Here is a 16,648-nt window from a genome sequence, read left to right on the forward strand (position 1 = left end):
TCAGTTTGGATGTTAAATTTCATCAGAAATACTCAATCTGATCTCATAACATTTTAGTTTAAAAAGTAGATTCATAAATATAAGTTGCTCTGAACATAATTAGAATATTTTAAATAACAAATTGAATTATTTAAATTTAGATTTGAGTTTTAAATTTTTAAATAAGTAAAGTTAAAAATTCATTTCCTCAGTCACACGAGCCTAATGTTTCAAGTGCAAAGTAGGCATAGTTAGCAAGTGGCTATGCTTTTAGTCCCCATAGGTCTATAGTGCTCTGTAGGGGATATGTTCCTGTCTAACATGACAAGCTTCTCATTGATATACATTGGAAGAGTGAGTAAAAAAGCCTTCTCATCCATATGCATATTATTAGTACTATATTTCTATGTTCACTATTCTAGTTTCTCTCTGTATTATATATCAATAGTTAGCATGTTACAATAATGCTTTATTTTTTATATATGCAATTCTGTGCTATCTCCTTTTCTTGTAGGTCTATCACTAATACAATTTTTATAATGGTAGAAATTTTTAGGTTTTTAAGTTTTATTGTGTTTTATTTAAGCATGTTTTTATTTTTCAGTTTTGTTAGCATCACAGTTTATAATCTTGTAAATTCCCGGGGGGAACTAGATAACAATATTAGTATACTCTTTAAGAGACATTGACTTTAGTACTTGATGTCTCAGATATCTAATTCTTGACTTGCTAGAGATACCACCCACTTGGAGATTGAACCCTTCACTCTTCTTGGCGTCTGTGCTGGCCTGATCCCTTATCCTCATCATAACCAGTCCCCAAGAAACACCTATCAGTGTGCCATGGGGAAACAAGCCATGGGTAAGATTTCTTATACTTGATTGTAAATCTTGCAGGAAAGACTTATATTGTTCTTCACTAGTAGCCTGTGTTTGATCCTATCAGGCATAGGTGTTGCCTGAGAATTGCCTATAGAACTTGTAGTGTTGCAGGAACCCTGTCCTGATTACAACTGAAAACAAAAACGCAGAAAACCTCTCTGAACTTATTTCCTTAACAAAGTGACATATAATAAATGTCACAGAATTAAAAACAAGTAAATATGAAGAGCAGAGTTCTACAAAATGTGAATTGTTAACTTAGTGAGATGGAAGAAAGAGCCAGAAAAAACTGAGGGTGAAGGGAGGAGGGGGAGAAAAAATAAAGATGTACCATATGTATTAGAATGTACCCAGGATTTGTCTGGATGACAATCATTAAACTCATTATATCCTTGTGGTTGCCCCTGCATCTCCATACCTAGTCTGAGTTCATTTTCCTTCCTTTATATTTTTCTTCCCTTTATCTGTTCATCTATTAATTTATCTATCAATCCATTTATCCACCCATCAGTCTATCCATTGAGCAAGACGATAGACCAGATATAGAGGTAGAACCTGAAAACAGATGAGATGGAACCCTGTGCCTAAGGAGGTCACAGCCTAGTAGGAGAGATCAACCAACAAAACAGTAATTCAGTCTAGTTCAGTGAATGTCTAATAGACCAACAGCCAGAACCTAAGGAAATTAGAGGAGGAAGATAGAACTGAGCTTGGCCTTGAAAGGCAATTTTTTTCCAAGGGTAATAGAAATATAAGCATTTCAGTGGCAAGTCTTAGTACTTCAGTGTGGCTGTCTGATATTTGAATGAAAGAAATGTGTTAGAGAAGTACCTTATATTAAGTTTATGTTTTGTCTTGAACATGATATGGAGAGAATTCCAGTGCCCCCTCCCCAAAAAAAGTTTTGCTTATAAACCTTTTGAAATAATTTTAAAATCGTTCAAAGCATAATAAACTTAATAAATTTTCTTTTGAAATATACCTATGACATCAATATAATTTGTCATCTCTAATTTTAAGAGATATAAGGAACTTCATGAAGAAGTTGTGAGAGTGCAGAGAGGAAGGTTTTTGCATTGCCCTTGGGGGTCAGTTAGAGTGCAGTCAGCTTCTCTGCTACTAGCACCATCTGAGCTGACCATAACTTGACAATTAAGGCATCATATTTCTTCATTATGGATAGAGAGTAGATATATTACTTTTCAGTTTTTTGTATTGCCGTTTTGCTGGCTAGGAAGAAATAAAAAGCATGTTGCTCTGCTGCCATTTACCTGAATGATATAAGGCTTGGACAGTTGGGAATAATTCCCAGTGGGAAAATCTAAACAGCGGCTCATCAGTTTTGCCTTCCCATTCATCCTCAGTGGCAGTGGAGGCTGAGGTCCCGCTTGTGCCTCTGACTCACTAACAAGTTGAAATATACAGTGCTGAACCCTGTGTGTCATGAAAGGGCTATCACTTCTATTGGGTTTACCAAACCATTTTGTTTCATGATGTGAATCCCGGCTGAAACAATACACCTTTTGTGTAGAACCTTCAGCAGAGTTAAGGGAAGACTAATCACTTCATCGCTAATGCCACTCTTTATGTGTTTGAAGATTAAAATAGAAGAGCTGTATCTATCTCCACTTAGTGAAGCTTTTTTTTAAAAAAAATAAAGAATAGGCTTGAAGGAAGGAAATAATATTTTTATTTTTATAACACCACTCCCCACAAACAAAACAAAACAAAAACAACCTTTATTTTGTGGTCCTGAGTATCTGAAGCCTTGGGTTAGTTACCACACACAGTTAAGCAGGATCAGTGTGTACAGAAAGCCAATTCAGTGTCTGTAGAGTTCTTTTGTAGTTTTCTGTGTGAAGGTTTTTTTCCTCGTTTTGTTTTGAGTGTCATTTGCAATTCATTGTCTGTGTTTTCTGAGGTTGGTGTATTCAGCTGCTCTGACCCTGGGTCCTGCACATTTAGCTCCTTGGATACAATCCTCTGACGTTACTGCTGACGCTAGGAAGACAAAAGCCACTGAATATCTCAAGTAATAAAAAAAAAAAAAGTCTTTGTTACTGTTTGTTAATATAAAACACCTGACTGGAAAGAAAAGCATTGAAATAAAAATACATTTAAAGTTGGCACATAACATGGCCACATATCTCTTTGGACAGTGAAATAGCTGCAGAAGTATTGAGCAAGGTCTGTATGAAAGATCATAAAAGGAAAAGGTCAGCGGAGGGAGAAAATCCACAGCTGAGTTCCTGGTTTATAAAGTAGAACCAGCCTTTTGAGCGGACTTCCCTGGATCATTTTAATTCCATGCCACCTTGGCAACTGATAAGTAAAAATCATGTTCTTCCATTTTAAATAAGAGCCATCAGTGAAGACTGTTTAAATCTTCCAGAGATTCTATATAAATTTTTCTGAAGTAGTAATAGTTGCAGTTTATCTGTTAGTGCATATAGAAAGTGAAAGACCGTAGCCCAAAATTGATTCACTAAATATTCCAGCCAACCTGAAAATTTGCTGTGTACCAACTCCTATCCCTTCGATACCAATCTTCCCCTCCCACTAAGAGAATGAAGAAAGAAGTCATTTTCCGTCCCTGCAAGGAAGGACACCAAGACTAGCACAAAGCTCAGAAACTAAAAGCCTTACCTCGTATGTGAGAGAGAGCTAATCCAACATGAAACACCAGCAGAGGGAGTTTCTTTGGTCTTTGGCACTTCAAGTTATTAATAAAGTTCAGGTTTCCACACAGCATCTCTCTGTGCTGCTGAGAAGCTCTCCTCTTTCATGGGTGCGGCTCTGTGTTGTGACATGGCTCAGAGCAAGAAGTCAGGTAGACATCTGGAAAAGCAAGGTCTCCAGGTCACTCACTCTAGGAGCAAAAGCTCAGTGTTGGAACTGCATTGGGTGGAGTCTTAGTGGTACTCAGTGCTAAGTTCACATGAGTCATGCTTTCATATCCTGCCCATTTTATTAGTTGGCAGTCCTCTAGTGGAACACTATCCTGTTGAAAAGAATCACTCAGTCACTATCAGCTCATTAATGAATATGCATCACAGCCCTCCTGAGCCCCGCAGCTTCCCACCAGCCCCGCCCGCTTCAACTCCAAGTCATTGGGACTTGTTTTTTTTAACTCAGGAACTAATGCAGACTCTCTTTGTTTTCAATAGATTCTGTTCCTAAGCAAATAGTTTCTTCCCTTATGTTCCTCACTTCAGAGTAGGATGGGATGTAGTAGAAAGATGCTGGAAATTTTTAAGATATTCAAAACATGACACATAAAGATCCTCGCAAAATTTTGTTTCCTTCTACAGCTCTTCCCTACTTTTGGGGTGTTCTTTGTTTTTTAGCAATATTTATTCTTTCTTGGCACAAAATGAAAAAAGAAGTCTTGGCCAAATTATTCATGACAGTTCTGTGTGTGTTGGGGGGAGGTTTACCGGGGATTGAACTCAGGAGCACTAGACCACTGAGCCACATCCCCAGCCCTATTTTGTTGTTTTTTTGTTTGTTTGTTTGTTTGTTTTGGTTTTGGGGTTTTTTTTTTTTTTTTTTGTATTTTATTTAGAGACACAGTCTCACTGAGCTGCTTATTAGTGCCTTGCTTTTGCTGAGGCAGGCTTTGAACTTATGATCCTCCTGCCTCAACCTGCTGAGTCACTTGGATTATAGGAGTGTTCCCCACACCCAGCAGTTAAAACATTTTTTAAAAAATTATTGTAGCTATTTTCGATACGAGCATATGTAGTGTTTCCTAAGATTAGAATGTTGGCAATGAATACATATGAAGGTAAAATTAAAGTTTAGTATGTAGGTTAGAATTGAAGATAGTGCAGGTAATATTGCAAGGTAATGGACTGCATATTTTTGTCATTACTGTACTACCAAATGTTGTTGTTGGTCATAATAAATTTACCACTTATTGAGTTACCCCAGTTTTTTGGGGGGATGCTGGGGATTGAACTCAGGGCCTTGCACATGTACTCTACTATGAAACTACTCCCTAGCCCTTCAAAACTCTTGTGTACGTTTCTTCTAAACACAAACATAATCCTGTAAGATATAATACATACTTTTTTTTTTCTGGCAAAGAAGGTGAATCCCAGTATGGTTGAACAACTAATAAGAAGTTATATTATGTGTTCTATCAAACTTACTAAAATTCTTCTCAGCTAAAACTTTTTGCCTCACTTCCTCCTAATCTCCGTGGGTCACAGGCTGCCTTCCTGCTGAACTGCAAACCCTGAACTCCTTGAAGGCAGGAAGTGTCTTTATTATTGTATCCTTGTGCCTAGCATAATGCCAGCTTAGTCAGTGGTAAGGTAAGGACCTAATAAATGTTCCAAAATAAATGAAATCTTGGAGCAGGTTAAAATTATTAAGAAACTAGGAATAGATTTTCTAAATAATTTTGAGAGAGTACATTAGAAGAATTAAAGAACCTGGTTTTGATTAACTATAAAGCTACAGTAATAAAGGCACTATGGCATTGACAGAAGGGCAAATATATCAGTGAATGGGACAGAATTATAATAAGAGTCCAGAAAGAGATCTACACAATTATGGGCAATTGGTGTTCAATGAATATACCGAAGTATTTCATTAAGGAAAGAAAAATCTTTTGAACAAAATAAAATCTCTGAATATCAATATGGAAAAAAGAATGACTGTCAATTTCTACCTCATACTATATAAAAATTAACACAAAATAGATCATAGTATTAAATGTAAGAGCTAAAAACATAAAACTTTAAAGATGGAAATAGAGTTGAAAATCTTTATGACTCGAGGTATGCTTTTTTAGGACATAAAAAATACAAATCCTAAGAAAAATAATTTGGATTTCTCAAAATTAAACCTCTGCTCTCTGAAAGACAGGAATACAAAAATGCAAGCCACAGTTTGGGAGAAAGTATTTGTAATACATATGTCTGACAAAGGATTTGTATCTAGTATATAAAAAGAACTCTTCAGTAAGAAGCCAACTTGGTAAAAAAATGTGCAAAACAAAACCACAACCAGGCACTTCACAAAGCAGTAGGAATCATCTATAAGCATGTGAGCCTGTGTTTAGCATTATTAGTTGTTGGGTAAATACAAATTAAAACAACTATGAGGTACAACTACACAAAATTATCAAAGTTAAAAAGACCAGCATGATAAGTGCTGTTGAGGACGAACAGCAGCCAGAGGGCTTCTACTCTTTTGGTGCAGATGGAAAAGTAATGCAACAACTCTGGAAAATTCTTGGATAGTTTCTTAAAATTAATTCTTCCATTACCAAACAACCCAGAAAATTCCACTCCTGGGTATTTATCCAAAGAAATTAAAACAGATGGTCTTGTAGATGAATGTGTTTAGCGGCTTTAAAACTATCAACATAAATATCCACCAATAGGTGAGTGGGTAAGCACAGTGTTGATTCATTCAGTAGACTACTGCTCATCAATCAAAAGGAATGGCCTACAATACACACAGGCATGTGCATGAATATCAGAATCATGCCAAGTGGGATAAGCAGTCATGAGAGCATACATATGATATGATTTGATTTGTATAAAAATGCAAACTAATCTATAATAATAAAACAGATCACTGGTTCCCTGGGTCCAGGAACAGGGAGAGATCTTTGGTGATGGATCTTGGTTTTGTTTGTGGTTTCACAAATGTATATATCTGTCAGAACTCATCAATGTATATATCTGTCAGAACTCATCCGTTTTTATACTTTAAATGGATGAAGTTTATTGCATGTGATAATGATTAAGATTTTGGACAAAGAAGTAGAAGAAATCAATGCTTTAAACTTCATTTTATTTTTTTCAGTATTTGTATTCTTATTTGTTTACATTCTAATCTTTTTCATCCCACTTTAGGGAAAAAAGTACTTCTTCCCTATTTTAACTTACTATTTTTGGGGGTCAGGTACTGGGGATTAAACCTAGGAATGCTCTACCACTAAGCTATATCCCCAGACCTCTTAATTTTTACTTTGAGATAGGGGCTTTCTAAGTTGTTTGGGACCCTGCTAAGTTGCTGAGGCTGGCCTTGAACTTGGGATCCTCCTGCCTTAGCATCCCGAGTTGTTGGGATTTCAGGCACTCGCCACCACACCCAGCTAACCTATATTTATATACCCTGTTATGCCAGTTTATAACTTAAGAAAGCTATTTTCAGAAAATGAGGCTTTTTAAGCAATAATATGTCTTGAGAAGTAAGAAAAGGAAACTATTTGAGACTTTAGTTCCAGCAAAATGGGGCAATATAAGTAAAGTACAGCTTACAGATATTCTCCTTGTGCTAATTATATGTATGTAATTTGTCCCCATGTGTGCTTTTTTTTTCTTTTCTTTTTTTTTTTTTTTTTTTTTTTTTTTCTTTTCTTTTTCTGTGATACTGGGTATCAAACATAGGTCCTTGTACATGCCATGCAGGTGCTCTACCACTGAGCCACACTTCCAGTCCCTGTAATACTGTTTTTTTTTTTTTTTTTTTTTTTTTTTTTTTTTTTTTTATTCCCGGTGCTGAGGACCGAACCTAGGGCCTTGAGCTTGCAAGGCAAGCACTCTACCAACTGAGCTATCTCCCCAGCCCTCGCAATACTGTTTTTAAGGAAACCGAAAACAGTATCAGGGGTGTCCTAGTTTGAGCAGGTGTTTCATACAGGCAGGCTTTATGATTTAATTTCTTAGTGAAATTTTTCAAAAAAGTTTATGAGCAAAATAGCTAGTCAGCCTTTCATGCTTTTTATACAAATTATGGGGGTCTGTTGGCATTTTAAAGTTCTATGATATAGAAATCACAGTTTATAAGTTACGTTTCAACTTGCCTATAGTGTTATTAAAAATGTGTGTGTGTGTATGCTCCCACAAGACAAGTTTTTTAAAGTCTTTAAAGAAAGATTTTTATGAGATCATAAGCCCCGAACATGTGCTTAACGATTTTGCTATTCCTCTGTTCAATGGTCAGCTGGAATGTCCGAGAATTATGTTCCCAAGAATCATGTTCTGGGCCTGGAAGCACAATTTATAGCAGGATCCAGCCTCTTTCACCATTGTTGAGAGGCAAAGCCGCCCTGCTGCATGATAATGCTTGTCTCAGGTTTCAGAAGGCAGTTTGGCAGCCTGGTGGGACATTGCCTAAACCCTTATCTCAAGCTGAGTAAAGTGAACAGTTGAAGCTGAAATCTCAACATAAATTTTAAAATGATTTCATGGAAAAGGACACATTTATTGTCAGTGAACTTTACCATGATCCTGGTGGCATTCTTATTTCTAGAACAGTACATGATCAGTTGCCAGGTATCCTGCCCAGGTTATTAGTTGACACTAAAATAACATAAATTAATTGGCAGTTTACAGTGCAGACTCAACAAAGAGTTTACAAGGTTCAGTCGTACTATTGTTTTCAGCTGAACCTTGGTAAATTTTCTAGCGATTTAAGCACATATACATCCTGCCATAAAAAATGTGGTGGGATTCTTCTGCTTAATTCACTTGACATTTATTGAGCATCTTTAATGAACTTGGCACTGTACTAGGTGAATTTCTCTGATACCCTACAGATTTTATTTTTCTCTCAGTAGTAATTGTCAAGGAGTACCATGTCATATTTGCTGTTCAAATAGTTTATTTTCAGTCCTGAATTGAGATGACCATTAATTTAAAGACATGAATATGGAGAAGTTAAAGGAAATAAATATTAAACTTTGGTATCTGCTTGCCCTACATAGCATAGCTTCATGAAAGGACACATTGGTACCTTCGGGTGTGGGTGTGTATGTGTTACCTTGGAGGCATGGGCAAGAGAGAAACAAAACTACTCTCTCCTAATGTTAACACCTCTTCATAACTTCTCAGCCACTCTTGGGGGATAGAGAACTGTCCAGGAGAGGCTCAGTAACCCACACATAACCTCAGTAGTGGGGCAGGCCTGGTCACCAGTTTTAAGGTCTCTATGTAGGATCAACTGTCCAAGATATTGAAAGACTTCTCTCTTCATGAAGACCATGAATCCCTGGGTGTTTCTCAAGGGAAAAAAGAGAAAGGGCTAACATTCTGATTTTATTTCCAGTTAACAGTGACCTAGCACCCTTCTAAGGACCAATCGGTAGAAAGTCTGAGTGCTAGGTAGGAAAGAACCCATCCTGTACCCTAGATTCCCTCAAGATCAGGGACCTTGCCTTTCCCCACTTATCTCCAGTGCTTGGTACAGAGTAGATATGTATTAACTTCTTAATAAGTGAATACTTACATAGATGAATAAATCCACTCTTCCCTATCTTCACTTGGTCTCCTCTTTCTTCATTTGTTCTTTTCCTCATCTTTTGCTGTCTTGTTCATTTAGGACTTTTGTAGTCATTGATTTCTTTTTCTGAACTATATCTCTGTGCAAGCTTCTTCCTATGAATACAGGATGTCCTTCCATCACCCTTCCTCAACTGCCAGGGATGGGCAGGGAACACAACAGCCAAGTGCATGAGATTAGCCAGTGAAGACTGAAATCCCTCAAATAAGATCAATTATATAAATCCAAAATGTTGAAGTTGTTTAAATTAGTGTACTTGAGTATGATTTTTCTTCTTTGTGGGATTTTAAATATTAGAAAGACCGCTTTTAAAAGGCATTAGCTACTATAAATAAATTGCTTTTAAAATATTTGACCTGAAGATTTTTTCTTTTTAATTAGCGAAGTTAATGTGTTTATCTATATTCTTCTTTGCTACCTAATCGTTTTACATAATAGAATATTGCATTTTATTTTCTCCGTGATCAATGCAGGTACCATTGGATACAACCAGAGAAACAGAATTGATACTCTCATGTATCTGCTAGCATATCCACAAAAGCCCATGGTTAAAACAAAAACTATTGAGTTGATAGAATTTGAGAAATTGCCTGCTGGACAGAATGCAACAGTTGCTGTGATGAGTTACAGTGGTTATGATATTGAAGATGCGCTTGTTTTAAACAAGGCCTCCTTGGACAGAGGTAAGCAAATTTTCAAGGCTCTGACACCAAAAAGGTACTTTCTGCAGAAACAGATATAGGGGGTGATTCATATAAAAGTCACTTGGTTTGGTGTCAAAGTGTTAATGTCAGCTTCAAGCAATAGCATATAAACAGAGGTATTTGCATTCTGTTTTGTTCTTAATTACGTATATTGAGATAATATGTTGAATGTACTGCTGTAGAACCTTTTGTTCTTTATTTTCTTTAAGAAATTGAGAGTTTCTTAAAGAGGAAAAAAAAAAAAAAGAATTTTTTTTTTCCAGCAGGAATTGCAGTATGTGAAGTAAAGTACCTATTTGAGAGGCAGTAACAATATTCAGATGGAAAAGGCTATTATTTTTTGTATACCTCTGTTATGCCTCTTTTTTTTTTTTTTTTTTTTAACCAAATAACAAAAGTTTAAAACACACCGACACAAACCCTAGCTTGTTTCTGTGCTTTTCTTTCTCTGTTTTTTGACAGTTCACTTTTACAGGTCACCACTTCATGGTGTGTTAGCCGTCACCTGATCGGCAGCCTGACTTCTCTATTCATGATCTGTTTCTCTTTTTCCTCCCTGGCATACCCACTATGCCTTCCCCTTCCCTCTTGGTTGTTGCTAGGCAGCCATAATAGTACTCCTAGACATGTGTCATTGGCATTAATGTTGGCTGCACTTAATTTATGCCTCTTTTTTTCCTCCAAATGACAACAGCCGTGCTTTAAAACTAGATGTTTTCCTTTCTGATTAACTGGTTACGTTTATGTGGAAATCTGAAGACTTTGTGATGTCTGTCAAAAACTCCACAACACAATTTAATGGTCTGAGTTTACTGTCCCCTAGCTTTTAAAGCTATCACCTGTAAATAAAACGTCTGTTGACACTTAGAAAAAAATGCTTCTTGATTTCTTGCAGCTCAGATTCATACTTTACTCCAGTGTGTTGTAGTTAATGGCTCCTGTATGACATTTCAAGATCATGCAATGTTTCCGAGCCAGTGCTGAGTTACTTTTATGTTCAGCCACAGTTGACTAGCAGCCATAATGACTAGGACCTGCTCAGAGACATACGAATGTCTACATCTTCATATTCCACGGCACCTTCAAATATTAAAATTACATAAGAGCAGTGATATTTTATTTAGAAATCTGTTTTACCTCACTGATTTTCTGAATTCACAGTCTCAGATTTCTTGAAAGAGTTCCACTTCTGGTGGAGAATCAAAAGTGAAAGCTTTCACAGCCATGCATTTATTTCATTAGTAATAGCTGCCATTTAATCCTGAGACATTTTCCTATCCAAATGAACCCTGACATGGCTCATTGTATCCTGAGGAGATTAGAAAGGGAATTCAGTTTAAAATAACTTGTTGGTCAAAGGGAAAAAAAAGAATAAAATTCAGCCACAGAATCTTGGAAATGATATTTAGTGTTGAAAGAATGACAACTTTTTTGGGTAACTCTGCAACTAGTGTATTTTTGGTTTTGGGGAGCGAGGGGGACTCTCAGTGGTTGGTTTTTTTGCCCCCAAATGGTTTTCTTCTGTCCATTTTGCTTATTTTTTATATGTTGGTCTCAAGGATTTTTCCTCAGCTACTAGACAAATAAAATCTAAAAATGTAATTCAAGTAAACTGATCTTCATAGAAGAGGTAAACTATCCTATTAAAATCATTTGATTTTATCTTTTCTTTCTTCTCTAGAGAAAAATTATTATTTTGTTTCTTGGTTTATTTGCTTGTTTGGGACTCCTTGTACGTTAGTAAAAGGAAAACTTGCCCAGGCCTTACAGAAATTACACACCAAAAGAATGGATACCAAGAATTCTGGCTTAGAATTTGGTAGACTTGGTCTGTTCCCAACTCTACTACCAATTTTCTGGGTAACTGTGGCTCCTTAATTTCTCTGTGCCTCACTCATAATGCCTGTGAAAGAGAGGAATTAAGCCATGTGGTTTCTCAGTCCTTTTCCAGTATAATTTTCTGAGGCTCCATGCTTGGCAAGAATCACAGCGTCACTTAGCTCTTTCCACCCTCCTCCAGTGTAGCCAAGTGGGTTCCACACTGGAAGTGGATTCCGTGTTTGTGTGCACAGTGACTGGGCAGGAATCCCAAGGTATTTCTTCAGGTTATGAGATTGCTAATTGGTTTGTGCCCGTCCCAAATTATCCACTGGTAGGGTGCTTTTGGGTTTGGGGGCAGGGTGAGGCGGAGTGGATTGGTGACCAGCACAAATCCATTTTTCTCATAGTTTCATCTTACTGGTGGTTTTGAATCATTTTGGATTCATTTTAGGCTTTGGACGTTGCCTCGTGTATAAAAATGCTAAGTGCACATTGAAACGGTACACCAATCAGACTTTCGATAAAGTGATGGGACCCATGTTGGATGCCGCTACAAGGAAGCCCATCTGGCGACATGAAATTTTAGATGCAGATGGTATTTGTTCTCCAGGTAAAAGTCTTTTTAAAAAGTAGTTTTAATTCATGCTTTTTGAAATTACGAAAGTTATTCAACAGTATTTCTGAGTATTTGGTAAATAGGGCAGAAAAAAATAATATCCTATACTACTACTATCCAGACTCAGCCAGTATGGTCATTTTGGATGAATTTCTGTCCATTTTGTTTTTCTATGCATGATGTTTTTACATAGCAATAATCTATTCTAATTATAATTTTCTATTTATAATTTTGAATTATAGAAAAGCCACTTTAAGGAAATGTTTAGAAAAGGGTCTTGTTCCTGCATCTGCACTGATATTTCTTTACTTATACACTTTGCCACAGACTGTCTTTAGAATCTATTTTCCCTAAAAGGTATGACTCCATTGTAATTATAAGCTTGTGATGAATTTGCTGATGCAACACATAGCCCCTGCTCCTGGTGAGTCTTATAGGCTATTGTGGGAGACCAACATAGATAAAGGATAATACACGCACATATCAAATTAAGGAATCACATAGCATTTTATAGCAAGAGGATTTGACCTGGTTAGGAAGGACAGCCAAACCTTCCCTAAGAAGGTGAGCTGAAATCGTAAAGATGTGTAAGTGTTAACTACTGAAGAAGGCTCTAGGCAGTAGGAAAAGCTTGTGCAAATAAATGTCCTGGAGCTTGAAGCTGAGAGATCTGGAAGAAGGGCAGTGAGACTAAAGAAGAGAGTGCAGGTCAGTGTGGTGAACGTGAGTCTTGAGAGGGGGTGGGTACAATGGGGCCAGCCTAGGCAAGATCTGCAGCCTTGTGGCTACTTTCATTGTGATCCCCAAAGCAATGACAGGATTGGGTATGTGTTCTGAAATGATCATTCTGACTGCAGTGTGGAGAAAAGATGAGAGGACACAGAGTAAAGGAGAGACCAGCTGAGCACTCTCTCAGCACACTGGGAACCGCCTGCACAGCCTTGTCATTGCTTGTTCCCTGGGTGGTCACTGTTTCATTGAGCTCAGTGCATGGGCTCCCTGTCATTTTCTCTGCCTTTAATTCATGCAAAATTTCTCTCACGCTTAATGCTGTTCATTGTGGCTTGGAAAGTAAGTGCTGGGACAGTACTGTTCATGGTTGTTCTTTGACTCACCATGAAGAGATACAAAGTGAAATGGGAGTAGCAGCAAAACCCAAGAAACTTATGATTTCCTCACTACCCCCAAGTTAAGTTGGCGGTAATTTGTTACTGTTGGAAATAACTATGAGATATAAGGTAACAGTTTGACTAAGGTAACAATTAATTAATTAATTTTCAAATTTTATTTACACTATGATCTTAATCTGTAGGTTTTTTTTTTAAATTGGCTTAGAGAATCACATGAGCCTTATTAAATTCTAGTTCCCAGTGTGTAGACCCATTTCTTTCTTCCTTATATGGGTTTGATGGACCAAGTCTAACCACATAGTTTTATGCTCCAGCAATCTTTGCATTCTACACAGATGATAATGATATGTCTAACACTCTTTTCCCTTTCTTAGGTGAAAAAGTAGAAAACAAACAAGTGCTTGTAAACAAGTCCATGCCCACAGTGACTCAGATTCCTTTGGAAGGAAGTAATGTGCCACAGCAACCACAGTACAAAGATGTGCCCATAACGTAAGTATTGGTTGTGACTTGGTAAGACAGAAAGGTTGGCAAAAGGAAGGGATGGGGAAATTATGAACTAGATCTTGGTAGGTTATTTTGAAAGCAGATGTGCAGGGAAGATAAAAATGGGCTGTGGAATCATAGAGACCTTATTACCTGGTTTGAGTTTGTGGGCCAAATAAACAAGGGATCCATGTGGAAGGAACAGCAAGATAAAGGGTGCAGTATGTCAAAATGCCCAGGTTTGGATGGATCATCAGCTTGCTACTTCTCGGATGTGGAAGAATTGGGAATTCATTCTTAGAAAGCGTTACCATCAACTTTGGGTTTTAAAAACAAATAGAGCACACTGGCCACAGCGTGGCATTAGAATATAGTCTGGTTCAAGGACTGGTTGTGATAAAGTGTTAAAACTACATGAACTTTAGTTTTCTCATCTATCTAATGAAAGAGCTAGAATTGTTCATCTCTAGATTTCCTCTTAGTTCTAAAATATTAATATATTAAAATATATTAAAATATTGAACTTTCTTAGTGAAAGTCATCACACTGATACAGAAACCACGCTAGGAGATAGCAAGAAGTCCCACCCAGGCCAGGTAGACTAGGCCATGTTCAGGAGGAGGGAAGTGAGTGACATGAGAAAACAGGGTTCCTGAACTGGGCATAGTGAGTTTCACAAACCCACTTCACACATATTTGCCAAGACCTGCTGTGTGTTAAGCACCATGCACATGTGCCAGGGATACAGTACTGACATAAGCCACAGTCTTGCCTGCCTGTCAGGAGCCACATCTAGTTGGCAGAGACTTTCACACAGAAGAAATGCAGTTACTACCATGAGCCTCGTCACGTCCTTGAGAATTCCCTGCACCAGTTGCTGTTCTGGCCACTTTACATGTTAGTTTAGTTCATCTTACTACCACCCCTTGAGACACATTATCTTAGGAGCTCATTAGATATGAAAATGGAGGCAGGGAGCTACTGTCTGGTGACTTCCCAAGGTCACACAGCCACAAGTGGCAGAGGAAGGATTCAGACTGTCAGAGGCCCTTGTGCACATTATGCTTAGTGTAGCAGAGTGGGGCAGGTGCTGTGGACTTGTCTCTGGGGTGGTCACACAAGGGACAGAATGGGCGATTCATTTGGGGGACAGGGTGTGGACAAAAGCTCTGAGCCTCACAGAGCAAGAGCTGTTCAAGCTGCCCAGGTAGTTAGGTTCCATGGCTCTTTCCTGCCCTGAAGGAGGAATCTCTTTCAATTTGAAGCCCATCTCTCTCCTCCCAGGTCCTTAATTCTCCTCTTTTCAGACCCCTTATTCTGTCATTGTGACTTTTTCCTCCCATACATTCACTGTTTTCTGTTGATTCCCGCCTCACAGGCTAGAATGTGTAGTCAGGTACTTCTTATCATTATAGGAAAATAATAGCTCTTTCTGGAGTTTGGGTTCCTTTCTAGCCACCATTCTGTTCCTTTTCCTTTCACGGCTGAGCTTCTTGGAAATGTCATCTCCATCACTGCTTCTGGACCAGCCTGCTGCCTCTTCATCCCACTGAAACAGCTGCATAAGGGGTCACCAAAAATATCTTGTCACCAGAGATCTACTGTGCACTCATTTCATTCTAGAAGTATCTTGAGCACTAACAATATGCCAGGACGTGTTCTAGGTGCACAGGATAATGTAGTGAGCAAAATCAGCAGTGGTCCCCGCCCCCGCATAGCCCACACCTTGGTGAGGGTGACAGCAAAAAAATGAGCAAAGCCCAGAACTCCTCAGATGCACCAGGTTCCATGGACTTATTTGTCCCAGTCTTGTGATCTGAGGCTTTGTCTGTCTTGTTTATCTGGGACCCCCAGTGTGTGGCACAGTATCAGATGAATGGATGAATGGCATATGACCTTTCTGTAGCTTTGGACATCAGTCATACACTTCTTCCCTTGATTTTGTGATACCACCCTTACCTGACCCTGCCAGCCAGTCTAGTTGCTCATTCTCAACCTCCACTCCTGCTTACCTCGTTGGTGACCTTGTCCTGTCCAGTGAGTCTTGCATCTTGTCCAGATGTGCTTCCTACTTACAGAAATCCAGTCTCCCATGTACATCTTACTGATGGTTCCCAGATGGATCTGCCCAGTGTTGGGTCCATGCCAGTGCTTAGACATATCAGGGACACCAATCCTAAACCCCAAATATCTTCCTCCCTGCCCCTACCCCAACCCCAGATAGCCATCTCCACCTGGGTTCCTGTCTTGGTGGTGATGGGCACCACCACCTAACCTGTTGCCATAGCACAAACCTGACTTTCCCTCTGCCTGCCACATGTGCACATCAGGAACTTGGGGGTTCTGCCTCCCTCCCTTTCCTCCCTGCTGTTGCCAAGTTTGTGCCCTCCACTCCTGCCTGGATTGTCAGTTATCATTAACTCTTCTCCTGCCTCCCAGCTTGCACTTCTCCACCCCTCTCCTGCTCTGTGTTACTGTCTGAGTGATTTTCTAAATTACTTGTCTAGCTGTGTTACTATCTTGAGTAAATGGAGTATGGCTTTGAACGGTCGAGTTGCCATCGATGACCATCCATGATCCTCAGCACCCTTCACACCCTCGGTGTGCCTCTTGCCTTCATGCAGAATGCCAGGCCCCCCATTCCTAGGGTCTCACCTCTTACTCTCCAGTACATACTGGCCTCCTGCATGCCTCACATGTTTGCTCAGGCTGCTCCCTCTGCCTGGT

The 16,648-nt window shown here is 38.6% G+C and overlaps 1 protein-coding gene across 2 annotated transcripts in view; it reads left to right on the forward strand.

Moving 5' to 3' along the window:
* The window catches only part of Polr3b (RNA polymerase III subunit B), a 130,558-nt gene that overhangs the window by 76,037 nt on the left and 37,873 nt on the right, over positions 1-16,648 (forward strand). For both annotated transcript variants that reach the window (XM_047551347.1, XM_047551348.1), the window contains 4 exons: positions 713-840; positions 9,638-9,847; positions 12,141-12,299; positions 13,810-13,927. In XM_047551347.1, the coding sequence (XP_047407303.1) occupies positions 713-840; positions 9,638-9,847; positions 12,141-12,299; positions 13,810-13,927 (615 nt within the window). The remainder of the gene's footprint in view (positions 1-712; positions 841-9,637; positions 9,848-12,140; positions 12,300-13,809; positions 13,928-16,648) is intronic.

The sequence above is a fragment of the Sciurus carolinensis genome, chromosome 4, assembly GCF_902686445.1.
Source record: "Sciurus carolinensis chromosome 4, mSciCar1.2, whole genome shotgun sequence".
NCBI lineage: Eukaryota > Metazoa > Chordata > Mammalia > Rodentia > Sciuridae > Sciurus > Sciurus carolinensis.